Source organism: Myotis daubentonii, chromosome 8 (genome assembly GCF_963259705.1).
Source record: "Myotis daubentonii chromosome 8, mMyoDau2.1, whole genome shotgun sequence".
Taxonomy (NCBI): Eukaryota; Metazoa; Chordata; class Mammalia; order Chiroptera; family Vespertilionidae; genus Myotis; species Myotis daubentonii.
In genome coordinates, this window is record NC_081847.1 from 29509890 (window position 1) to 29536247 (window position 26358).

A 26358-nucleotide genomic window follows, 5' to 3' on the forward strand; every position below is an offset into this window, starting at 1 on the left:
TGCTATTACAGCATTTGCTGTAAATATTGTTGACCAGGTCTAGAATATATTTGTAAAGTTTCTCTAGGGCAGTGACTTTCAAACCTTTTTGATCCCAACCCAATTAGATATGCATTTTACATAGCAACCCAGTGCACACAGAGAGATTAAAGGTTTCTGCAAGCATTGTGGCCAGGCATAAAACTCCATGTTAGAAATCATTTCCTTAGAATTTTAGAAATAGTTCTCTGTTACCTTCATAAGTCCAGTGTTGCTGTTGAGGATCAAGAAACCATGTTCATTCCTGTTCCCGCACATATGGTTTCTTTGTTTCCTGTCAGGAAGCTTGGAGAGTCTTTGTCACCAGTGCTCTAAAACTTCATAGAGATGCGTCTTATGGGTCTGGTTTCACCCATTGTGCCGGGCACTTGTTAGCCCTGTTAGTCTGTTGAAAATGTGAAAAGTTTCATGACTTGCTTCTTAGATTTTTGTCCCTTCCATTTTTCTGACTTTTTAAAAAATCTTTGTCTTTTTGCTCCACTTGGAAAGATTTCTGCAACCTTACCTACCTTTTACCCATTCTATTGAGGTTTTCACATCTGCTGTTGTTTTTTTTTTCATTTCCAAGGACTGTCTTTATTCCCTAATGCTCTTTTTTCTGTATGTGTAACATCCTGTTTTCATTTTATGAAAGTACTATTTCTCTGAAAGCAGAAGTTTTTGTTTGTTCTTTTGGAATTTTCTTCTCTTTTACTCACCTGTTAGAAGTTTTCCTCAGATGTTTGGAAATCTTTGGCTGCTTCTCCTAAGAGATTAGAATCTACAAAGCTTGTTGGAAGCTGGAGTGTGTTAACTTGGATTTCACTATGGGTGATCTAGGTGGCCTGTTTGATCAGACCTCTGATATCACTAGATTTAGAAATTTACTTTTTGACTTATCAGATTGCTCCTAGAAGAATCTATATCTACATAGATGTGGGTCTGGCTGCCAGGGTTCTTGGAGCCAAGTGAGGTCAGAGAGCTGGGGAAGAGAGGGCATGTCTCTGTGTAGCATTGATTATATGTATGTACTATCTCTAATTCCCTGGTCCTGCTGGAGGTTTTGTAAAATGTCCAAACCCTCACCTGGTCGAGTCCCCTATTCCAAGAGATTTCCTGTCTAATGCTTGAAATAACTTCAGTTAGTGTGGGGGAGGGGCAGTCTTGGGGCAGGGAGTTAGGAGGGATTTAACTTGCTGCTGCTTGAAGTCTTCACTCCACCCTCCCTGTTTCAGCCCCTTTCCCTTTCACTCCCAGTTCTGGAGAAATTTGGTGCTGCTTTTAACTCGGCCTTTGCATTTTTCCCATTACTAGCTTGTGATTTGGCCTTTTCTGTCCTGTTAACTGAAACACTTTATTACACTTTATGATCCACCTATTTTCCAGCTCTCAAAAGTTAGTTACTGTGTCTCTGGTTTTTCCCATACTCCTGAAATTTTTTAAAATCCCTTTGCTTTATTTTTAACGGGCCGGGGTTGGGGGGGGGGGCGGGGGGGAAGCAGGGGAGAGGGTATGGGGAAAGGTCAAGTTAGATGATTCTGTTCAAGTTAGATGATTCCTTGACCCAGATGTCACTTTTCATTCTCTTATATGTCTTTAATGAACAGATAGTCTTTTGTTTTATAATAGTCACATATTTAATAAGGTCAATGCATATTTTTATCTTGTTTATGAATTTTTTCCCACTGTGATATCATAAAGATTGCCTTGTGGTGACTCTTAGAAGTTTCCTGTCTTTCACAGTTAGGCATGCACGGCCATGTTATCTGCTGATCTGCAGTGACAGTGCTGCCACCGTCACCTGGGGCTTTTCTGTGCTGGTGACTGGGTCTACCTGCCAATATTGCACAGCTTTAGCATGGTTCTCAACCGGGTGAGAGGTTCTCATCTTGGTCTTCGTGATTTGAAGTCAGAGTTGGGTATTAATTCCAGCTCTGCCTCTAAATAGCTTCCCGTCTGTAAAATAAGACATTGCCAATTAATTGACTTGGAGAGAAGATACTTGAAGAATGACCAGTAAGCTACAGATTTCATTTTCTGATTCAGTTGCTTTCTAATCAGCTCTTTTGCACTCAGGGCACAAAAGGAAATGCTGCTATTCTGGGTTATCAGAAAGGGGAGAAGAAACATACTTTTTAAGTATTGGGTGTCCCAAAAAATGGATACACATATTTTGAATAATTACAGAAAGCAGTGTTTATTAAAATACATTTCATTTTAAAATTTAAGCTATCAGTTAAAGTGTATGTACATTTTTGGGGACACCCTGTCAAACTAGTGCTTATACATCTTTTTTAAAAAAAGATTCTTGTAATCTGGATGTGCTAGGCATTCTGTAAACAAATTCTTGTAAAAAGGTTAAGTCAGACTGGTCTTAAATAAACACAAATTACCCTATTTTATGTGTTTTGTGTTTGTTTCATCATAGGATATATGATTGGATGCCTGAACAGCCAAATATATTCCAAGTGGAGCAGTTGGAACGCCTGAAGCAAGAATTGCCAGAGCTTAAGAGCTGTTTGTGTCCCACTGTTAGCCACTTTGCTTCCTCATCTTTGTGTGAGGAGCCTGGTATCCATGTGGATGCCAACGGCATTGATAGCATGGACAGTGCTTAGTTTTTACGGGGCAGAGGCCATCTGGGGGCATGCACTGCTGTTCTGGGTATTCACTTTTCATGAGCATTGTTTATCTATGCCTTTTAGTTTCTCAGTCCAATGAAGCAATAATGAAGTATTTTACTGTTTCACTACAGTTCTTGCTAGAATTTCAAGTATGCTATTTAAATCACTTGGCCAGGTATAATTACCAGTCAGCCTCTTTACAATGAGAAAATGTATTGGTTGGTAAATATTTTAAACTATATATGTAAGTGGATAATGTTAAACAAATGTCCATTAAAATCATAGCACTTTGAAATTAACTCTATAAATATCTCATATTTACTCTTCTTACAGTTTTTCATTCAATCAGGTCTGAAATATTTAGCACTTGAGGAACATGACTATGCATAATTATACCTGACCATGGGAAAAATAAGTACCTCAAATGCATGCATTTGCACTGGTGATTCCAACTGCACAAATCTTTGTGCCATCTGTGTATATATGTATTTTTTACATGGACTGACATGCACATCTACCATTTTCATTCAGTATGAACCTTGAGGCTGCTGCCGTTTTTCCATTTAACCAAACCAATGCCTGTGTAAACAGCCTAGAGGTGATCCTTGAAAACTTGTTTCACAAATTGTTTTGCATAAATGTTAAAATTTTTTAAATGCTGCAGGGTAATTTAATGTATAAAATGTTAGAAGAAGTATGTATTGCATACTTAGTAGAGTAGATCATTATGTGTAAATTCTACTTAATGCATGCTTTAGGTTTTAAGCATGAGATTGTACACGTTTACCGTAAGTCCTTGCATCTGTGGTGCTAGGTAAGTGTGAGAAGGTGTCAAGGACTGAAAATAAATACTTTGTTGCCTAAAAAAAGGGCCTGTTTGCAGGCATTTAAAATATGCTTATTTTAGGTCTCTCTCACTACCTACTACACACCGTTGCTTTATGGGTTTGTTTTGTGTGTGTGTGTGTGCTGTGTGTGTTGTACAGTAGTTAAATCTCCTTGCAAAACAATAAATGTCCTGAATTCTCATATTGGTATTCTTTATTGATTAATGTATATCATGCATGTAATTTATTTAGAAATGTAGAAGATCCGACTAAATGTATAGGCATGTTTTGAGAGTTATGCTAAGGATTCTTTCATTAGAAGCTGATTGTTTTTGGCATAACTGTAATTTAAGAATGAATGTTAAATAAAACGCACAGAATTATTTTCTTCAATATAAATTGAAATTGCAAGAAGGTGTTACTTTTGTAGAATTGGTTCTATAATATTATGAGAAATTGGAATTTAGAGTCTACCCTAAAGAGATGTCTTATTTCCATCTACCTTTTACTGCATGTTCTTCACTAGACAGTTTATTCATGTATTGACATATTTTGGTAGTAGCTGCAGACCTAAGACTTGAATTACACATTGTATCTTTTTATTTTTTAAGCCAAGCAATGCAATTTTGGTCAGATCTTAATTGTGTGAAGATGGGCTTTGAAATTGTATGGTATTGTGTTTGTAACACTGATATTTAATGGAAAATAGTTTCAGAAAATGGAGTCTTCTGCCAGGGCTCTAAGTATTTTTCCCCCACATTGAGTGAGATTCTCCAACATTTTGGTGTGTATTAGGTGCCTTTAGAAAACTCCTTAAAAAATTTTTTTTTGTTGTTTTCCTCACCTGCAGACTTGTACAATACAATTACCGTCACTTTGTGGTAACTTGATTAGCCGAATGTGTGCATTTCTAGTCCTGTTCATTGGCTCCTCCCCTGTGCCTTTCACGTTCCAGCTCCACTTTGAAAACTTGCAGATCATAAAAGGGAAAAATGGGGGAAGGAGGAGAGGCGATGTGGGTTAGGGGGTTTCCTGAACAGTGTAATTTTTAAAAAATACATATTTTTATTGATTTCAGAGAGGAAGGGAGAGGGAGAGAGAGAAACATCAATGATGAGAGAAAAATCATTTTTCAGCTGCCTCCTGCACTCCCCCTACTGGGAATTAAGCCCGCAACCCTCGCATGTGCCCTTGACTGGAATCGAATCCAGGACCCTTCAGCCTGCAGGCTGATGAGCCAAACCAGCTAGGGCTGAACAGTATAATATGCTGAGAAGAGCTCATAGCCTCACTGCTCACTTTCCTGTAGATGATTAAAGCATAGCAAGCAGTGTCTCCCCTTTATTCTAGGACTAAGTCCAGGCTTTATCACTTGCTTTGCCCTGTGCACTCTGCTCCAGCCACACACTGTATCTGTGCTAGGCCCTGGCCACATCATGCTCCCTGTCGGAAGCCTTGTGCCCTCTGCTGCCCACAAACACCTTCTCCTTGCCAGATTCATTTCTCCTTGAGCCATCGACCTCTCTGCCCTGAGCCTTTGCGAAGCTCCTTCAGAAGGGATGAATCTGTCTCCTGGACTCGAGCCGTGTGGTTGTACCTGGGTCATGTGCATCACAGGACATTGTGGGTAGGCGCAGTTGATGTTTGCCTCACCTACCAGGATGCGGACTCTTCCAGGGCAGGAGCTTATCTTACTCATTTTTATTTCCACAGTAAGTGGAACATAGAAAACAAATGTTGGAATTATTGAGATAATATAATTCATAGCAAATGTCCTCTTGAATTAAGAGATTTAGTTATGTTCACTAAGAATGTAAACTTGGAATTGACTTACATTTTAACAATTGGAATGGTTTATTGATGTCATAGAGGTATAATGTTGAATTATTTTATGGTTTCTGGAAATTGAGTGCAATGTCTGATAAAGTGCCACCATTCTTTGGTATTTCCTATTCTCTGGAATTATGTACTGTAACCGATGGATGTAAGTGTGAGGAATACAGCTCATTCTGTGTCAGTAGTGCCTGGGGGCTGCCATGGCCACCCTTTACCTCACTCCCTTCTTCCTTATGACGCCTGTCTTCCCCTCCACATCCCATGTGTACGCCTACCTCAGCCCCCTGTCCTTGTTGGAAATGCCTTCTGTCTTCCTCCTGTGTCCAGCTCAGGTGCCACCTACTCCATAGAACTTTCCTCAGCTTTTAATCAGAATCATGATGCAAACAAATGCAGGCAGCCTCAAGCTCACTACTTCATTTTGCAGCTGAGGTAACAAACCCAGAGAAGTTAACTGACCATGTTGGGACTGGAACTGGGTTATGGGACTACGCTGTCTTCGTAAACTATGCTGCCTTCTGAGTTCTTGTGGCCTTTGTTAGCATATGCTTTCTAAAGTCCAACTTCTTATGTGCCTGTTATTTTCCTGATAAGATTGTAAGCCCCTTAAGGGCAGGGATTTCTTTGCATTTCCAGCACTACTGTAGTGTTCTATACTTAGTTATGAACTAGATAAATAAATGGCGGTGGCAACAACCCTAGTTTCTTAATTCAGATCGCTTCACAGTATACATTCAATTTTATATGGCATGCTTGGCCATATTGTTGAGTGTGTGCTCACATGTGCATGTGTGTTCATGTGTATTTGCATGTTGACACATGGAGTTCTTATTCTGCCCTGGTTGGTTGAGCTCACATATTTGCTTTACTGAAAACCAGTTTTCTACCTCATGCTGAGTGAGGACAATTATGGGGATAAGGTATGGTTTCCTTTCCAGTTGCCTGGTTGCCCTTTCTGGAAAGTGCTGCCTTGGATAGGACTCAAGTGCCCAGTGGGGTGGCTGTCTTATGAGTGCTGATGGGCCATCATTGCCCTCTTATCTTGGCGCTTTCTCTTCACAACTTACCTGTATGTTGTCGATCACGTTATTACTGGTTTGGTACTCTGGAGTGACAGTGGAGTCCTGTTCATTTAATTTGGATATAACTTATTTACTCTAGCATTTTAGGTTTGGTTCATGTACTTCTGGTCTAGAAAACAAATTATATTAGAAATATTGTATTAATTTTGTATTCATGAGTGGAAATTCAAGTAGAATCTCTTAGTGGGTTTATATAGTCTGAGAAATAGATTTGAATGTTTAAAATGCAAGTACGATTAAGATCATATGAGTGTGTTGGAGGTGAGGAGAGATCCTGGGGTGGAACAGACTTCATGAACCTCAAGCTCTTACTGAATGGAGAAGAGGTCAGAATTGCTGCAAAGCCAATTTGGGTTATAGCCTTTGTGACCTCAGAGGCCAAGGAAGTGTTCATGGTGTATTCAGGGAAGATGAAGACGCCATTGCAACAATGGAGAGGACATTTGAGTGCCAGAGGCTTTGCATCCTAATGATTTTAAGAGGAAATGACATTAAAAAGTATTTTAAAATAGTGAAGAAAGTATAGTACAGCAATAATAAAAGAAAAGAGGTTAAATTATCTAATCCTTTACTAAACTGATCCAAACTGAAGCGTGGGTGGAATGGGTGAATTGAAACTTACTTGCAAAGCCAAACTATATAATTTCACAGGAAGAAAACTAAAAGCCTAGTAAAAGTTCTGTGGCATCCCATGATTTCAAGAGTATCTCTAGCCCAGACCTCTCCCAAGCTCCAGGTTCACACATGCAGCCGTCTGTCCGTCTCCACTTAGAGGCTTAATGGGCGTCACATTTACTGTACCTCGGCTAAGCTCTTCCTCCGTCTCTGCTTCCACCCCATCTCCAGTGTTCTACGTCTCAGGAAGTGGTGCTGACGAGTCTCCCACGATTTTTCTCTTCCTGAAAACTTGAGATTAATGCAGTGTTATATTATGATATGTGGTAGGTCAATTGCCCATTTGTTCTTTTGATTCAAAAAATTGCCTTCCACCCATTTTGTTTGTTTAATATAAGACTCATCAAGGGCCAGAAAAGTTCCCTTGGGATTTTGATCAGTATTAGATTGATTTTCTAGATTAATGTATGGGAAGGATTAACACTTTTAAAAATAAGAAGTTTTTCTATCCAGAACAGAATATGTGTCTCCATTTATTCAGAATTTTTATGTCCTTCAGTAAAGTGAGATGTTTTTTTCATTTAGGTATTGTGTACTTAAAGTTTATTCCTTTATTGAAGAAAAAATGCTTCTATGAATTGGCTTTTTAAAAAAAAATTCCTATTATATTTCCTTAGGTACATTCTTCACCAATAAAGCGTAGTTAATTTTTGTTTAGTTTACTCTAGCAACTTTGTTGAATTCAGTTAGTCAAAATAGTTTGTTATTTAAGTCTGGGATTTTCTAGGCAGCTAGTCATTTTCTCTGAAAATGCATTTTTCTGATTTTTAATAATGTCTTATTCATTAGCTAATTGTTTCTTTCCTGAGTGTCTTGGGAAATAAGTGTGATGGCTGCTGAAGGTTCTTCTAAATCGCCTTTATTAAGTTACGGAAATTTCCTTTTCTTGGTTCTCTCCCCCCTCCTCCCCTACTCTCAAGGGATAGGTTTTGAATTTATCCAATGAGTTTTCAAAGATTTAGAAAACAATCATAGTTTTTCATTTATCTATTAATTTTAATGGAGTGACTGAAGCTAACATTTTCTATATTAAATTACCCCTTTAATAATTTATATAAAACCTATTTATGAATGACTAACTGATGTGCTAATTTGTTTCGGATTTATTATCTATACTCATAAATGAGATGAACTAGTTTTCTATGCTATATGTAGTTTTAGAGACCCTTTTGATAGCCTTATAAAATAAGTAGCTATTTTTTTCTATCTAGTGGTATAGTTTATATAACATGAGAATCATCTGTTCATTGAAGATTTGATAAACTCTCCTGTAAAACGATATGCATATTTTTAAGTAGTTTTTACTACACTTAAAATTTCTTCCTTAGTTATAGTCTGTTCATGTTCCCTACTTTTTCATTGAATTTATATTTCCTTGGGAAAATCATCCAGCTTTCCTAGACTTAAAAAAAAAAACAAAAAAAAACCCACAAACACATATATAAAGCTATGTGTTGTATTTAGTGAGAGAAAGTGTGTGTGCATAAAATCTTCCCTAAGTGTGACCACTTTTTTGTTAATATTTTCTTTGGGTGAGGGGCTGCATTCTTGATTAGATTGCCAAATACACACACTAGAGGCCCGATGCACGAAATTCATGCAGAGGGCTCGGCCCTCACAGTCCCAACCTCGTCCAAAAGGTCGTCCACAAGGACATCTGGAAGATCGTTCAGCTGTCTGGTCTAATTATCATATTACTCTTTTATTATATATATACTAGGTTCTGGTATTGAGCAAATTTTTTTTACTATTTCATTAATTACTGCTCTTAAATTTAGTTTTTAGATTTCTACATAACCTGGATTCTTTTGCACCTTTTCTTGCTTCTTGAGTTGAATCTAACTCATGGTTAAATACAGTTCCAGTTCTGTGACAATGGAACAATAGAGTCGGCCTTAGAGGGCCCTCACAATTTAAACATAAACCTTATTTTTTAGTTGCTAGCTAGTGTGAGTGAACTGAATTTTCTTACATTGTAATTCATTAAACCATAACCAAGGTAAAATACTTTTTGAGGGCTTGAATGGGAGGATAAAGCAGCTTCTGTCTTCAACATGATCATTATTTAATCGGGCTAATATATGATTTTTAAAAATGCATCACTGTAGCAATTTCCAAGAGAACAATGGAATTACCAAGTTATACCCTAATGCTCATTTAATAACACAGGTCAGTCCTGCCACTTCTACTTCAACCGGAATGGCTATGTTTTGACTTGTTTTGCTTATCCTAATAAAGATGTGATTTGAAGATGGGGTGCCTTGGCTAAAAATATTTGAAGTGTCTATTAGTCATGTAAGTGGAGGGGAGTATGTGTTGCATTTTGGGTGATTTTTTCAGTATTGTCTTCCGTTTCACTCATTCACTCTTTACTATATCTACCTTACTTTGTTCATTGCATTTTAAATATTAAACTATATTTTTGTTTCCATGATTTCTAATTGATTGTGTGCATTTGGTTTTATTTAATTCATTTTTATTAAATAATTTATAGTTCTTTCTTAATGAAAGTATAACTTTCATTTATCTCTAAATATTCTCAACATAATTTATTTGACCCTTTCAGGCTATTCTGGAATGAATTCCTGTTCTGCTTTTGTTGATTTTATTGGCTATCTTAACATTGAGTTTCCTCATGTATTCTGTAAGATTATGGTTTTCTTTCCTTCACTCTTCCAACCTCTCTGATGGTCTTGTGGTTGCTTCCCTTATGAGCTTCAAGACCTCAATATAAATCCAGGTATATGGTTACAACTGGTAATAAATGCCCATAAGGACACTGGGGATATTGCACCCCAAACCAGAGTCACCTGGTGGCAACATTTTGATTTCTGGTTTAAGGAAAGTGTGTGTGTGTGTGTGTGTGTGTGTGTGTGGTTGTATATATGTATATATCTAGCCTCTCTTTTTGTAGCCTGCTCATTTTTCCTGTGTGTTTGGAACAAAGATTTATTTTTTAGCATAAACTTACCAAATCATTGCACGGTGTTAAAAATCCCACTAGCCCAGAGGACTGTGTTCTAGGTTCCTTCTCCCCAGAGGAAACGAGAATTAATGTGGTGTGTGTAGTGGAGATTTGTGGTTCTTGAGCTGCCCAGCAGTCCACCTCCTACTTTTGGGAGTGGCATTGCCTTTTTGGGACTTCTCTCTCCCCTGCTGGGTATAATCTTTGGGGAATGAAAAATAAAATATACTCATTTCCCCCAGCCAATAGTTGGGGGCACACGAACAAAGCCAAACCAACTGGACTCTGGACTTGCTCATGGATCATTGTATATTAATCAGAGCAACCAGAGGATAGAACAGTTTAGACTCGGTGTTCACATTGCGGGGCAACTTCAGTGGGTTCTGCGGTGAAGCCCATCGGATCTTCCTGATCCTTGCTCTTTCTGACCTTGCTCTTTGTGGCCTTCCTTTCAGTTCTGTGAGATCTCCCACATTCTTCTGGTAAATTCCTTAGAGGCAGTTCTGTTGCTTACACTCAGGAAAACTTGACTGATAGAATATGGACCCTTACAAGTGTGTGCATCTACAAGCATAAGTTTTCAAGTATAATTTTTATATACTATGCTCACAGCTCAGCAGCTTGCATATTCCTTACACATGTATTTAGTATCAAACAAAAAACATTTATTGATAGGAGCCCAGTCTTGGTTTTATCATGTTTTCTATTATTATACTTCTCCTTTCTACAAGACCAGCTCGATGACCTGAAGCCTTTTGTGACTACCCCAGCCTACAGGGTGGTGCCCTTTCTTCCCCCCTGAATCCCCAAAGTAACTGTCTCTTACTGACCTGACAGTTATTGCCTTGTTACCTATGTGTCTGAGTCCAGGATGTAAAGGACAGTGATACCTTGCTTTGATGGCATGTCATAGAGCAGTGGTTCTCAACAGTTCCTCATGTTGTGACCCAACCATAAAATTATTTTCGTTGCTACTTCATAACTGTAATGTTGCTACTGTTATGAATCGTAATGTAAAGATCTGATATGCAGGATGGTCTTAGGCGGCCCCTGTGAAAAGGTCGTTCGACCGCCAAAGGGGTCTCGACCCACAGGTTGAGAACCGCTGTCATAGAGGCTTGTCTCAAGGCTGGATACCCACACACTTGCCTTGTCTTTTGAGTGCCCATGATGGCATGTTCATGCTGTTTGATCCAGTAAGTGAGCAGATCCAACACTCACACAGGAAATTTATTTCAGAACCCAGCCCCAAAGACAGTGAAGAAACCAGCTGACCAAACAGGGATTTGACTCCACTTCCACCTCAGAGCCTGCTTCCTGACACTTGTAGCACGTAACTGTCTCCCCAACATCTCACACCTCTTCCTCCCTCATGACATGAAACCCCTCACATCCTCTGGCTATCTTCCTTGTCTTCCCATCTCTCCCTGGCACTGGGGATCTTTGTTACCCCTCCAGGTGGCTGATAATTGGAGAGGAGACGGCATCATCTACCTTGGGTTAGCCAATGGGTGACAACCAATGGCCTTTTTTTCCCCCTGTGGCTGGTTCTAGTTCTTAAACTGTCAGAAACTTACTTGGGAGTTGCATATTGAAGAGACCAAGGCCCTGTGTGTCCTCAACCATGGAGCCTGGATCTGAGGTCACCACTCTGGCCCTGTGGGTAGCCCCTAGGAATGCCTTGGTTATAGCATACATGAAGTACTTAGATTGAGTCTTCCAATCCATTAACTTACTTTCAGCAGATGAAATAGGTGAAGGGGATTAAGAGGTACAACCTTCCAGTTATAGAATAACTCTTTCCCTAGCTGGTTTGGCTCAGTGGATAGAGCGTTGACCTGGGGACTAACGGGTCCCAGGTTTGATTCTGGTCAAGGGCATGTACCTCGGTTGCAGGCTTCTCCCCAGCCCAGGTCCTGGTCGGGGCTCATACAGGAGGCAACCAATCGATGTATCTCTCTCTCACTGATATTTCTCTCTGTCGTTGCCTCTCTCTTCCACTCTCTCTAAAAGTCAATGGAAAAATATTCTCAGGTGAGGATTAAAAACTAATAATAAACTCTTAGGGAAATAGAGGTGGGCAGATTGCACATCTCCATCCAGTCCAAGGGACTTGGTGGAAGTGGGGGCTTTAGTAGATAGCTGCGGACTGGTGAGTGGATAGCAAGGTGCTGGGCGCAGCAGAAGCCTGGCCTGCTATGAGGTGAAGGGGGGCGGGACCTTGCCAACAAGCCCCACCACAGGTGCCCTTCCCTCCCCAAAGGCCAGTGGAGCACGTGTGAAGGGTACCCACAATCAGTCCCGAGAAATGGGATTTTTAGTCAAAAGCCACATGGAGTCTGTGGCTGTGTTCAAAAAGTTCTTGCCTGTTAGAAATAGTAACGATGTAATTACCAGTAAAGTGATGCTATGGATTTGCTTTAAAATAATTCAGCAAAAAATTAAAAAGTGAATGTTGGGGATGGGGTAATAGGAAGCGGGCAGAACATTAATAATCATTGAAGCTGACTGACAGGCACTGTATTTGTCAGGGTTATAACAAAACACCACTGGGTGGTATGAACAACAAATTTATTTACTCACTGTTCTGGAGCCTGGAAGTCCAAAATCAAGGTTTGGTTTTGTTCATTTCTCATGGAAACCCACTTTCAGCAATATGGCAGATGAAATACCCTGCAACAATTTCCCCCCACAAAACAAACACATTTAAAATAATAGACAAACTCTCAAGGAAGCAAGAAAAATCCACAAAAGAAAACCAAAATTGAGGCCACAGCTGCCCTGTAGAGTCTGCTATTCTAGAAAACTAGAGACTGGGTTTCAAAAGCCATGTGGAGGGAGAGGAGATACTCACTGTCTTTGGCCTGTACAAGGTAGGAGAATGGAGCAGTCCCTACAGCCAAAAGGTTGCAGTTTGAGTGAAAGGGTGATCAAAAAAACAAAGAAACCACTACCCGCAAGTCACTTATCTGTCTTGGGCTTCTGTTCAGAGTTAAGGGGTTGAAAAGTCTCCCCTAAAATTTCACATCATGGGCCTAACCTCACACAGGTTCCAGGTTTGCATTTACACTATCATACGATCAAAAAAAAGAAAACAAAAAAGACACCCCCGACAGAGAAATAATTTTCAAGTGCTTCCTGGTTGGTAGCCTGGGGCACCTTGCGGAATCGAATGCAGGTTTCACGTGGAAGGAGTCACTCTCACCAGGCCCCTGGGAAGTCCTTGAAGGTAAGCCAAGGGTTAGTCCATGTAAAAGGTCGCCAAACATACAAGCAAGCCACTGTGAGTCAGCAGAAATGTCAAACAGCAGATCTGGACCCCCCAGGGACTCCAGGCAGTAGGTTTACTCTCCTACTTGGACCTGCAGGAGGTCAAACGGAGGAGGCAGCGAAGGCAGAAGCAGCAAACAGATGGGGCTGGCAAGTCAGGTTCTGATTCCTTCGCTGGAGGAGGTGTGGGCTGCATCAAATGGGCTCTCCTGTGCAAGCTCAGTCTGTTGACTGCTTAATGGCTTTGACCTATTCGTTCCCCATCTCTCCTCCCCAAACTTTCCCAATTCCCTTGGATTGAATGGGCCGCTGGCTTCCTCCTCTGTGTCTCCCTCCACAGTTCCCATATAGGCGTCTACTTCAGCACCTGGGACCTTCAGTCAGTGAGTGCGCACAAAATAATCAGCTCTCGCCGATCTGGAAATAACACACACATCCAGTGTTTACTGAATGGGGGATATTTAATCGAGGAAAGAGGAAGTTGCTGCTTCGTGTTTGTTTTGCTCCTCACGGCCACCCAGCAAGGTAGGCACTGTTCTCCCACTGTCCAGAGAAGAGGCCGCTGGACACTCAGAAGGAATGGCGCCCTCAACACCAGCCTGGCAGTAGTGAGGGGGCAGGGTTTCTGCAGGTGGATGTGGCACATGGTGTGAGGGATCAGGGAACGGGACATGCTGGTTGGGACTCTAGGTCTCTGGCTCGGGCAACTGGGTGGATGACCTGCCGCGCGCTGATGGGAGCGATAGAGTGATCCCCCTCCGGGCCTGTCTGTAAGTGGTGAGGGACACCCAACAGGAAAGTCCCATTGGGAGCTGGGTATAATTGTCTGAGATTTTCAAAATCCCAGTGGAGGAGGGTGAACTCCAAGAACCAGCACCCTCTTCCTCTCCAAAGGCATCTCTTGGGTCACAAAACTGTTTGGAGCTGGATCCAGCACTTTAAAAATATATATATATTTTTATTGATTTCAGAGAGGAAGGGAAAGGGAGAGAGATAGAAACATCAATGATGAGAGAGAATCATTGATTGGCTGCCTCCTGCACATCCCCCACTGGGGATTGAGCCCACAACCCGGGCATGTGCCCTTGCCTGGAATCGAACCTGGGACCCTTCAGTCCGCAGGCCAATACTCTATCCACTGAGCTAAACCAGGTAGGGCAGGATCCAGCACTTTTTTTTTTTTGATCCAGCACTTTTATTGGCACATTGATAAGGTTTGAGTTTAGGAGAAGTCTCCAAAATGTTTGTACCTCTTGCAATTATTTTTAAATTGGGAGGCACTCGGAAATAAGGAAGCCGGCAGCTTGTGATGTTAAAAATGTGGAAGCAAAAATAAATAAAGTGGAAGCAGCAAGCCTTCTGCTGTGGTCCTGCCGTGTGTCCTGGATGGAGTAGGTCCAGTATGGGCAGGGCTCAACACTGTAGCGTCTATTGCTGAGTCCTCAGTTTCCCTGTGGGGTACTATTGGGGTGCAGGGACTGCTCATGACTTTACATAATCCAGTGACATCCACAGGATACCCTGAGTTTGACCAAGTCATTGATGGTGCTGTGCGGGGCACTAGAGCCTCAGCAGTGAGGATGTGGTTACCTGCTCATGAGGGTTAACATCAAAAACGTCAAATACATTGGAATCCTGTCTCCACCTGTGTGACTCTATCTGTCTGAGCCTCAGTCTCCTTGTCTGGCAAATGGGTATGAGTCCCAAACTGGCAGAGCATGGTGCGGGCTATAGAAATGTACACAGCACCTAGCCTAGCACTAGATGGGTGCTTGCTTGGTTGTTAGAGATCGTTGTTGTATGACCTGCGGGCGGGAAGTGCTTAAGGCTGAGACTTGGGACGCTCCGGAGGACCCCTCATGATGCCCTGCCATAGAGGCCAATGCTGCTCAGACTCCAGCCACTGCCTACCTGGTGCCAGGTCACACCTGGGGCCTGCATGCCCTGGGAAGAGCAGGGGGCTCCCTGAATAACAGCATTGAGTTATTGTCACCCTACTATCACTCAGACAAGTCACCTTAAGCCAAACCAACCGCTTTGTCAAGCCAGATTGCATCTGTGCCGATGAAATCAAACCAGATGGTGCCAAGAATGAGCAAAGCCCCACACGCAAAGCTCCCCCCTCTGCCCATCCCTGCCAGTTCCTGGGCAGCCTTCCATGAACCATGTGGCCTGCCCTTCCAGGCCAACTACCTCCAGGCCAGCTACTTCCGGGCCCCAGGGCACCGGGCAGCCTGCACAAGAGCAGGGTTTATCTAGAACCCACTGGCATCAGCGCGCCACCTGTAGCTCTTAGCACAGTGCTTTGTGCTTTTGATTTCCGTGCCCTTTGTCTTATTCTGCTTGTGCTGCTGTATGGAACACCGCCAACCTGCTGGCTGAAACGACAGGGACGGATTTCTCACCGAGCTGGAGGCTGGAAAGCCTGGGAGCAGGGTGCCACCTGATCGGTTCCTGGTGAAGGTTCTTCCTGGCTTGCACAGGATCTCCTTGCTGTGTCCCACGTGGCCTTTCCTCATTGCATGCACGCAGAAGGAGAGCGATCTTACTGTGTACTTCTTCTTCTAAGGGCACTAGACTAGTCCCATTGCAAGGCTCACCCTCATGACCTTATCTAAACTTAATTACCCAAAGGTTCCACCTCCTAATATGTCATGTTGGGGGTTAGGGCTTTAAAATATAGATTGGGCGGGCAGACACAATTCACTTCTACTACCCTTCTCCCCAGGACAGAGCTTAACCCCAGCACTTAGACCAGAGCCAGGCACTCACTGTAACATTTCAGATCTGCCTCCTGTCCTCCAGAATGTCCTGTCTCCCCCTGTCCCTCTGTTTCTGCCTATGTGGCTCTGAAGCAGACACATTAAGAGGAAAAACAAAACAAAAAACAGAGCATGAAATCTGGGCATGTGAAGAGCTTCCAAAGCGTGCAAAGAAAGGGGCTATAGAAACTCAGTAGAGCATTGACCTATGAACCAGGAGGTCACGGTTCGATTCCCAGTTAGGGCACATGCCCAGGTTGCGGGCTCGATCCCCAGTGGAGGGCGTGCAAGAGACAGCCGATCAATGATTCTCTCTTATCATTGATGTTTCTATACCTCTCTGAAATCAATTAAATATTTTTTAAAATATATTAAATTTTTTAAAAAAGAATCATGATTTCTGGTTTCAGGTACAATACCAAAAGGAAGATTTCGAACTACTCGGTTGTTGTCATCTTTTGAGTCCATGAATCTACTTCAAGATGTGTTTGCAAAACATTCTCATAAAAACATACTTCATCATGAGCCCTTAAGTGTAGGATTTCCCATGATGTTGGGGCGTTACTGGAAGACAATTTAAGGGCAACCTTCGCTCCTGGTGAAGGAGCTTTAAATACTGTGCGCACGTGCTGCCATCTGGTGGTCATTTGAGGAACATGCGTCTGCCGCATCCTGCAGCTGTTAGCTGACCCTGATGAGTTCTACCCAGAGCAGGATGTCTAGTAGATCGCTGGGCGACGGGCCTTGTATACCCTTCTGAGTCCTCCTGGCCAATCCTCGCTCCCTCCTGATGTGTGGGTGGGTGTCACAATGGGGCCCTTATGACATCACTGCCCCTCCCGTGGTTACTTGATTCTGGGAATTGCCTCTCAAACCTGTCCCAGCCCAACTCCCACTCTCAGAGGGACTCATCCAGTTACTGTCCTTCCCCCTTCCAGCTCCTGCTTCTCGCTTCCCCTGTCCCTCCCCTGTTTGTCAAAAGTGAAGTCAGTCACACGTCCCAACTTTGCACCAGAAAGAAAGAACTGACATTCAGAGAGTAACACAACCGAAGGCTGACAGCCCAGATGTGCAGAGCAGAGAACCCCCAGGTGAGTGGCCAGGCCTTGGGAAGTCAGAAAATGAAAGGGAAGGTCTCTGGACCTTGCAGCAACCGTGATCACAGGAAACCAGGGTTTCAGCAGTTTAAATTGGGAAGCAGGTGAGGCTGAGGGAGGCTCCTGGCTCTTTCCTCGTGGCCAGCACTAGGACCATCTGAGGAAGACACATTGGGGCAGGTAGGAAGGACCTGGATTGGGGGTGGGGAGGGACCTGGGGGGAGTGTTGGGGGAGGGAGCTGGGGGGAGTGTTGGGGGAGAAGGTGGCTCTCCCAGCCTGGTGCTGTGTGAGCAGAGGCCTGAGACTGGCAGGAGCACCCTCAGTGGGTCAGCACCGGGTGGTGGTCAGGAAAGAGACTCCCCGCTATTGGTATCTATATTTAATATTCAATTCGTTCATTCATGTGGATTGAACAACTAACTTCTAAAGGGTTTTATTTCCGGAAACAGCAACCTCCTCCCCTGGCCTTTCCCCCTCAGAAAACCGTTTTCTCCTTTTTGAGCTAAGCTGCAACCCTCTTCTCTGATCGTCCCTCCCTCTCCCCACGTCCCGTCCTGCAATGCCAGCTGCAGTTCAAGGTGTCCTGCTGTCCCCCTTCTGTTCTGGGAGCAGTGAGATCTCACCCTCGCTGTGTTGTCATTTGTTGCAGCAATTTGGGTCATAGTTGTCTCTGCTCTAAGGCAATGCTTTTCTGGTGAGTGTTCTCAGTAAGCCCTGCTTTCCTCTCCTGTCCTTTTCCGTTCTTCTTTTTGTAGCGTTTTTGTACTTTCTCCAGCACTTTCTTACTATTTTTGAATGGGGCAGTTTTTCTCAAATCTGTTTTTAGTGGGATGTTGGTCTGGAGGAGGACGGAGCGCTGTGGCCCAGGTTTTCATAAATTATCATGGGAGCCAAGGTTTCTGTGACTGGCTGTTTTCCCCATCTTAAAAAATGAACTGCAGTTGCCAACATGAAAAACCATACAACTGTGTATGTGAGGCAAAAAGAGAACTCATCTCAGAATCTCTCCCGCGGTAGCTGTTCCGCTCCAGAACCGCCCCATGGTGCTGTCTGCAGGCCGCTCACCTCACCAGCCACATCCTGGAACCACCCTTTGGAATGTTAGGTTCTCAGTCAATTGCCTTTGTGTGTAGTTTCATTACAACGGTTTGTATTTGCCGAGATACAGTGGAGAGGTTTGCATGGGCTCCCGCTGCTGCTCTGTAACCTTGTTTGCACTTTCTTGCCTATTGGAGCGGAGAGTGCTGGTTTGCACATTTCTACCACCATGAAGTAGTCCACTGTGATGGCTCTATGACAGTCGTGGGCAAACTATGGCCCGCGGGCCGTTGAAATGAATAAAACTATTGAAAAAAAAGACTGTACCCTTTTATGTAATGATGTTTACTTTGAATTTATATTAGTTCACACAAACACTCCATCCAGGCTTTTGTTCCGGCCCTCCGGTCCAGTTTAAGAACCCATTGTGGCCCTCGAGTCAAAAAGTTTGCCCACCGCTGCTCTATGATGACTCATTTATTCACTCTTCCGTCCACATACAGCTGGGCTGTTGTAGTTTTGCTCCCATGAACGAGATCTTCCGGGGCACGTGCAACGCTTCCTCTAATAGCAGAGTGGCAGGGCCAGAGTTGCACTCCTCTTCATTGGATAAGGCCAAACTCTTCCAAAAGTGGTCGCACCCATCTCAGTGTACATGAATCCCTTCTATTTTACTTCTTTGCAAATATATTAAAATTTGCATTAACATCCATCCTTCACTTTTTACCCGGCTGACAGTGACAGGTAATGTACGACGGTTCACAAGAATAAGTCTCCGTCCCTCCTTCAAAATGTTTTCAGTTGTAGTAATTTGCGCCACCCACTGTCACTCTGTGTCTTTATTGCTGGTTTTCCCTCCCTCTCGGGGTGCCAGTTGCATGGGCAGGGATTTCATCTGCCTTTTCAAAGCTGCGCCTGGGGGTCCAGAACCATGTGAGGCACTTAGGCATTCAATACATGCTTGTTAAATCATTGAATGAATAAAAACATAAAATAAGCCCTGACCAGTTTAGCTCAGTGGATAGAGCATCGGCCTGTGGACTGAAAGGTCCCGGGTTCAATTCCAGTCAAGGGCATGTACCTTGGTTGAGGGCACATCCCCAGTGGGAGGTGTGCAGGAGGCAGCTGATCGATGTTTCTCTCTCATCGATGTTTCTAACTCTCTATCCCTCTCCCTTCCTCTCTGTAAAAAATCAATAAAATATATTTTAAAAAAACATAAAATAAATCGGAATTAAGGTAGAAACATTAAGATGTGTACAGAGCTGCCCGGACAGTCCGTGTCCCTCCCCCGCGCGTGGTTCAGTTCTCCCCTTATGGACTCCTTTCTACCCAGGGCCCTGCTTTGGGTCATTTCTGTTTTTATCCCTCTCTTCACACTTCATTGTTGTTGTGGTTAATCCTGCCCTGAGGTCTACCCACTTTCCAATTCCTGTTCCATTCATGGGCACATTTCTTGAGATGACAACAACAAATTCGGAACAACTGTGGCTCAATCCTATCTGCCCTCAGAACCCCAGTCCATCCCAACCCTTGTTCCCATGGCTACCAGCCTCCTATTCTCATTTGACCCTGAACTTCTGCACGTGGTGCCTAGGGTGACCACCCTGGCCCTCGCTGGCACCACATTCCCACAGCTCCATCTTAACACGTTTAGTTCCCCTACACACACACACACACACACACACACACACACACACACACACACTGTATCTCCCCCCCCCCCCCCCCCCCCCGTCCCCAATGTTTTGTTTAGGATCCTAGAAGCAGAGCTGGGTGCAGCACGTGACTCATGGGGGCTGCTCCCAGGGAGTGGCAGGGGTTTGCCCACTCAGGGGTGTGGTGACACCTAGTCTCCGCTGCTGTGGAGAGTGAATCGCACTGTAGGGCCTGTCCTGTCTCCAGACAGGTGACCCAGCTTTGGTGCACCTCACCCCAGAACAGCCTTTGCAATGATGTGTGTGTGTTGGGGGGGGGGGGCGGGGGGGGGACTTAAGCCTCCTGATTTTCACTCAGCACCACAAAACACTTGTCTCAGGGACAGGGGAAGTGAGGTCCTGGCGGCAGTACCTTTGGGCACACTCCCACGCGGGCCTTGTGTGCAGCCAGGATGACACCACATGGTTACAGCAGGGCTCTCCTTCAATTCCAGCCCGAAGACCGAGGAAAGGACTCTCCCTCCGGTGCATTGAAGGGGTCCCATGTGGGGCCCCACATTGTGGCCTTGTGATAGAATCGGGGTAGAGCATGTGTGATTTCAAGGGCCTGCTTGATAGCGGGTTCCTGGCACCTGTCCCCTCCTGGCACAGTAGCGACCACGGGCAGCATGCCAGGCAAAGCCCATGGAGCTTTGAGAAGAGGGGGTGGGGTCTAAGGCTCCACGTCAGGGTGCAGACCCCGCAGGTTCTCAGTGATAAACTGGGTCATCGGGGACACGGTCGGCTGTGTCGTGCATGTGGATGTCCAGAGACACTCCTGGGCACAGACGCCTCTGGGCCCCACCTCCCTGCCTGCACACAGGTGTGTGGCCACTGCTGCTCCAGGCCGTGGTGCCGGTAGGTGTATCAGTCCAGAAGAAGGGGCCTCGGGCCTGAGCAGAAGAGAGAATTCTCAGACCCGCTTCTGACCCGGAGGGAAGTGAGACTTTCCTTTACAGCCGTGCTCTCCAACACAGGGCCTGCCCTGGAGGGTGGCTGGGCAAAGGCAGCCTGCAGACTTCAGCTGCACCATCAGCCCTCCTGGCTCTGAAGCCAGCAACCTTGGGCTGGAACTGTCCATCCGCTCTCCTTGGTCTCCAAGCTAGAGCTACCAGGTGGGCTTTCCTGGCCTGGGCCTGCTGGCCCGGACTGCAGATTTCAGATTCAACTGCCTCTATAATCATGTGAGCCAATTTTTAAAAAAAGCACTAATCTTTCTCTATATATGTGCATTCCTATTCTGTTTTTCTGGAGAACCCTGACTAACACCATAGCCCCGGTCAATCTACAGGTTCAACTCCATACCTTTCAAAATTCCTGCTGGCTTCTTTACAGAAGTTGACAAGCTGATCCTGAAATGTACGCCGAAATGCAAGGAACACATAGCAGCCAAACAGACGTGGTATGGAAGAATAAAGTTCCTGCTCTCAAAACCTATCCCAAAGCTGCACTCATGAAAACAGTGTGGTACTGGCAGTAAGGATCGACACATAGATCGATGGAGTAGAATTGAGGGTACAGAAAGAAAAACACCCTTGAATTTATGGTGAGGTTTTTAAGAAAGATGCCAAACAATTCAATAGGGAAAGGGCAGTCTTTTCGACAAATGATGCTGAACAACTGGACAGCCACAGGTAAAATAATAAAGTTGGACCCCTACCTCACACCATTTTAAATCACAAGAATTGATTTAAAATGCATCAAAGACTTCAATGTAAGAACTAAACTGTAAAACTCATAGAAGACATAAGAGTAAGTCCTTGTGACCTTGGATTAAGCAGTATTTTCTTAGATAAAACACCAAAAACACAAGTGACTAAAGAAAAATCAAATTGGCCTTAATCAGCATTTAAATTTTTGTGCTTCAAAAACACCACCAAGAAAGTGGAAGGACAGCTCACAGAATGAATGTAAATATTTGAAAATTATGTATCTGATAAGAGACTTTCACCCATATTACATAAAGGATTTTTTAAACTCAACAATAACAACAACAAAAACAATATGTGCAAAGTATTTGAATAGACACTTCCAAAGGATGCTAGACAAATGGCCAATAGTTCATGAAAAGATGCTCAACACCATTAGTCACTAGTGAAATGTAAATCAAAACCACAGTGAGATACCAATTCACACCCATTAGGATGGCGATAATAAGAAAGACAGTAACAGGTCTTTCTGTCCGCATGGGGGAAAATGGAATGGTCACATATTGCTGGTGAGAATGATAATGCACTTTGAAAAACAGGTTGTCAGTTCCTCACAAGGTTGACTGTAGAGTTCCACTTGACCCAGATTCCAGTCCTAGGTATTCAAGAATAATGTAAACATATTAGAGGCCCAATGCATGAAATTTGTGCAAGGGGGTCAGCTCCCACCTGCTGCAGCAGCCGCCTCTGCCTCAGCTTCCCCCCCTCCCCACTCCCCTCCCTTCCGCCCCCCGGCTTCGTCTGGAAGGTCATCTGGAAAGACGTCCAGCCTAATTAGCGTATTACACTTTTATTATTATACACTAGGGGCCCAATGCACACATTCATGCACCTTGAGAGGAATTGTGGGCCACGAGGCTGCAGTGGGCACAGGGGGAGGTCTCGGCCTATCCTCCATGGCCCCGCCTGGCCCCTCCCGCTACGGCGCCCAGTCTCCTATCTGCCAGCAACCCCGCTCGCGTCACCACCGTTCCCACACGCTAACAGGGCTGGCCCTGCTTGCACCTACTGACGGCGCAGAGTGATTGGGGCCAGCACTAGCAGTGGGCGTGAGCAGGGCCAGCATCGTCAGCAAGTGCAAGCGGCGGCTGCTGCCCCAATCGCCCCTCAGGAGCAGGGGGAGGTGGAGAAGCCCTGAGGGGCGATCAGGGCCATCAGCTGCCACTCGCACCCAATGACGGTGCCGAGCGATTGGGACCAGTGCCAGGCACCAGCAGTGGGTGAGAGCAGTGGCTCTGGCACCAGCAGCGGGTGCAAATGGTGGCTGCCTGCCCCGATCACCCCTCAGGAGCAGGGGGAGGTGGAGAAGCCCTGAGGGACGGTCAGGGCCAGCAACAGGTGCAAGCAGCAGCAAAGAATTTGTTGGTGCATGGAAGCAAAGAATTTTCAGTAACCACCAGAGGTTGGCCCCAATGACAGCAACCAGTGCCCTGCCGCCTTGGTCTGGCACCCCCGCTCACCTGCTCCACCATCCTGCTGCAGCCGACACCCACCATGTTCCACACTCTGCCACCTACTGTGAATGCCCACCATGTTCTGCGTGCATCCCCTGGTGGTCAGCACACATCATAGCGACCAGTTGTTTGGTTGTTCTGCTGTTCACTCTATTTGCATATTAGGGCTTTATAGATATCTACCCCCAACTTTACACAAATGTTCATAGCAGATTTATCCATAGGGACATATATTGGAATCAGTCCAAGAGTCTGTCCACTGATGAGTGGACAAACACATGTGGTTTATGTATGCAATGGGATGTCTTTTAGCAACAAAGAAATGAAAGTTCTGAGACACGATTCAACAAATACAACTTTGAAAACATGCTATCTGAAAAAAGATAGTCACAAAAGATCTATAGGATATAAGCTCCATTTAAATGAAATGTCCAAATTGACAAATCTGTAAAAAACAAAGTCAATTAGTACTGGGGGTTGTGGTGAATGGAGATGACTATTAGTGGGTACAGAATTTTGGGGGGGTCATAAAAGTGTTCTAAAATTAGATTGTCGTGATGGACACACAACTCTGTGGTATATTAAAAGCCAGTGTGCATTGTAAATAGGGGAATTGTACACCATGAGATTTATATCTCAACAAACCCCTTTTTAAAAAGGGAGAAGATAGAAAATGAACCCAAGAGCCTATGGATGAGCCCCCAGGCATTCCCCATCCAGCCTCCCCTCCCCTCCTGTCTGACATCCGTCTGTCAGGCCCTCCTGGCTCCCAGGTCCTGTCTGTCTCACAAGCAGCTGGTGATTGGGTAGTTGGTCGCCAGTTGGTCAGGTGGGCCATGCTTCCCAGCCAATCAGGATCATCGGCAGTTGGTTCCTTGGAGACAGAATCCGTTAAACCGACAAAGCCTCCATCAGACGGTCCAGTGTCTCAGGGAGTCAGGACCATTTGTGGATCCCGGCCAGTCAGTCAGGAGGGCAGTTGCTGGAATGTTCCCAGTCAGGTAGGCGGCCAATGGTCAGCAGGCCAGGCCACACGGACAAGTGTGAGCCTGCGCTGGGCCCTGGAGAGGTGCAGACACCTGGTGGCTGTGAGTGGGCGGAGGAGCTTGTGAGGATGGAGAGTCACCCTGTGCCTGGAAGGGGGACAGCACGCAGCGGGCAGCCCCCTGAGTGAGGCGTCTTCCGGGGGCTGATGCCTCTTGGGAGCTGAGGGCAGGCCTCCTTCGGAGCCCACTGCTGACCTGGAGGAGGAGCAGCAGCTCTGGGCACAGGGACGAGGAGAGAGGGCACTGGGGTCAGAGCTGTTGGGTGGAGAGGGGCTGCCTGTCCCCTGGGCAGTGAGAAGAGCACCCACCATGGCCCACGTTGGAGATCATGGTCTGAACCTGGATTTAGGTTTGACCTCATTCCCACGGGGGCACAGATGCAGGGGCCATGGGAGCTGTGGCCCAGCAGGGAGGGACCCTGGTGCTGAGCTCCTCAGGACTCAAGTGCCCTCACCTGCTGACCTTCGGAGCCTGTCCTTGGAGGCTGTGCCACAGGGGCCTTCACACCCGTGGGCCCAGTTCTGACGATGACAGAGCCACCCTCTGCAGGTGACATGCCTGCTTGTGCCTGTTTCCCTGCATTTAATGTCAGGACCAGCCCTCCATGGGGACCCTGTTGTGTTGTGTGACAGCACCTCCCAATGGGAATAAGTCAGGATCGGGGGTGATTCGTGTAATAGGCTGAGAGACTGCCTGGCCTCTAGGACCACCAGGCACAGTCAGAGGGTGGGAGGAATTGAGCAGCACAGGGTATCCCACCAGCAGGGCACACATGCCCATCAGTGGTGACCAGGAGCCATTCCAGGATGTGGAGACATTGGGCTCTGCCCTCTGTGCAGGGAGATCCCATTGGAAGTGTCTTTGGCAGAGTGGAGGGGGAAGGGACCACAGCCACAGCCAGGATGGCCAGGGGCCCCTTAGCCACTGGGCACGGTGTGAGCAGTGCTCAGGGCCACAGCCTTAGGGGCCCATGAAAATAGTCTCCTGTGCTCATCAGAAGAGTCACCTGGGCCCTCAGACCAAGGGGAGGTTTGGCTGAGCAAGGACCCCCAAACACAGAAGGACAGTCACACAGACATGGGCCGCACTGAGATGCCACATTCAGACACAGCCGCACTCTCCTCCCTGCAGCCCAGAGGCGGCGTGAGGTCCATGGCAGTGGCCGACAGCTGAGATGCTCCCAAGCACAGGGACCAGCGTCCTCCTCAACACGTCTCAGCTCAGCAACGTCAGGGTCCGAGGCCTAACCTCACCTGCTGCAGGGCCATGGCCACACGGAGAGCCACGGCCACACGGAGAGCCACACACACATCACTGGGCCTGGGGCTGAGCGGCTCAGGGGAGGTGACAGGAGTGAAGGAGCGGGTCACCAGGCTCAACTCACTCAAGAGTGTTCGCCGGGCTCCCTGGCACAGCCCACTGCCCCGGGGGTCTTTAGTGGACAGGTGAGGCCTGGCTCTCTCACTTGGGCTCCCCATAGTGTAGAGAGGCAGCCACTCCCACGTTCGGCACCAATTTTCCCATATAAATACCTGATGTCTGCCAGGCAGGCTGCCGTAGCATGCACAGCCTCCCACCAGCACCCCTGGGCCAGACCCTGCAGTTTATTAAACTTCACTTTTTTTTTTTTTTTTGGTTAATGCTCACTAGAGGATATTTTCCCACTGATTTTTAGGGTGGGAGAGGGAGAGACAGAAATATCGATGTGAGAGAAACACATCGATTGGTTGCCTCCTGCACGCTCCCTGTCCAGTTTAGATAACAGGAATACAGTCACATACTTCACTGCCTCTTAGGGGATCACAGTCATAGGAAAAAATTTAAACTTTTGATATTATTATTTCTTGTTTGTTTTTAAAAATATGGAACGCTTCACGAATTTGCGTGTCATCCTTGCACAGGGGCCATGCTAATCTTCTCTGTATCGTTCCAATTTTGCATATGTGCTGCCGAAGGGAGCACTGATATTTTTTTATAACCCTCATATATTTGAAAAGCCCGATTCTAAGAAAAGAGTGAAGGAATTGCAAACATAAGCATGAGCAGGGAGTCCCCAGAGATGAGCGAGTTCTTGCTGATTCTGCTGCAGCCGGTGCTGGGCTGGGCTGGGCTGGGCTGGGCTGCAGGCATCAGGTGGTCAGACTCCCAGAGGGACCATCAGGGAGCAACCTGGACCCCTGTGACTCTGCCCGAGCCAGTGGTACTGGCCACTCTGCCGAGGGAGGGGAGGAAACACAGGGCTGTTCCCAACACCTGC

At 45.5% G+C, this 26358-nt stretch overlaps 1 protein-coding gene, 1 long non-coding RNA gene and 1 other non-coding gene across 7 annotated transcripts in view; 1 reads left to right on the forward strand and 2 right to left on the reverse strand.

Moving 5' to 3' along the window:
• GPCPD1 (glycerophosphocholine phosphodiesterase 1) overlaps positions 1-6001 on the forward strand; it is a 64595-nt gene extending 58594 nt beyond the window's left edge. For 2 of the 4 annotated variants that reach the window (XM_059705605.1, XM_059705606.1), the window contains one exon: positions 2447-6001. In XM_059705605.1, coding sequence (XP_059561588.1) covers positions 2447-2636 — 190 coding nt within the window. In that variant the 3' untranslated portion in view covers positions 2637-6001. The remainder of the gene's footprint in view (positions 1-2446) is intronic. The other 2 variants (XR_009454034.1, XM_059705607.1) reach the window with 2 other exon arrangements.
• Positions 1843-15768, reverse strand: LOC132239386 (uncharacterized). Of its 2 annotated transcripts, XR_009454037.1 has the most exons (5): positions 15660-15768; positions 12611-12700; positions 7189-7293; positions 4345-4438; positions 1843-1974 (listed from the first exon to the last, which is right to left on the reverse strand). It is a non-coding gene; the product is annotated as an uncharacterized LOC132239386 (long non-coding RNA). The 2 variants fall into 2 exon arrangements; XR_009454036.1 differs by lacking the exon at positions 15660-15768 and having other exon boundaries at positions 12611-12713.
• Positions 15769-25957: 10189 nt separating this feature from the next.
• LOC132240442 (U6 spliceosomal RNA) lies at positions 25958-26063 on the reverse strand. Its single transcript, XR_009454332.1, has one exon. It is a non-coding gene; the product is annotated as a U6 spliceosomal RNA (small nuclear RNA).
• Positions 26064-26358: the final 295 nt, after the last annotated feature.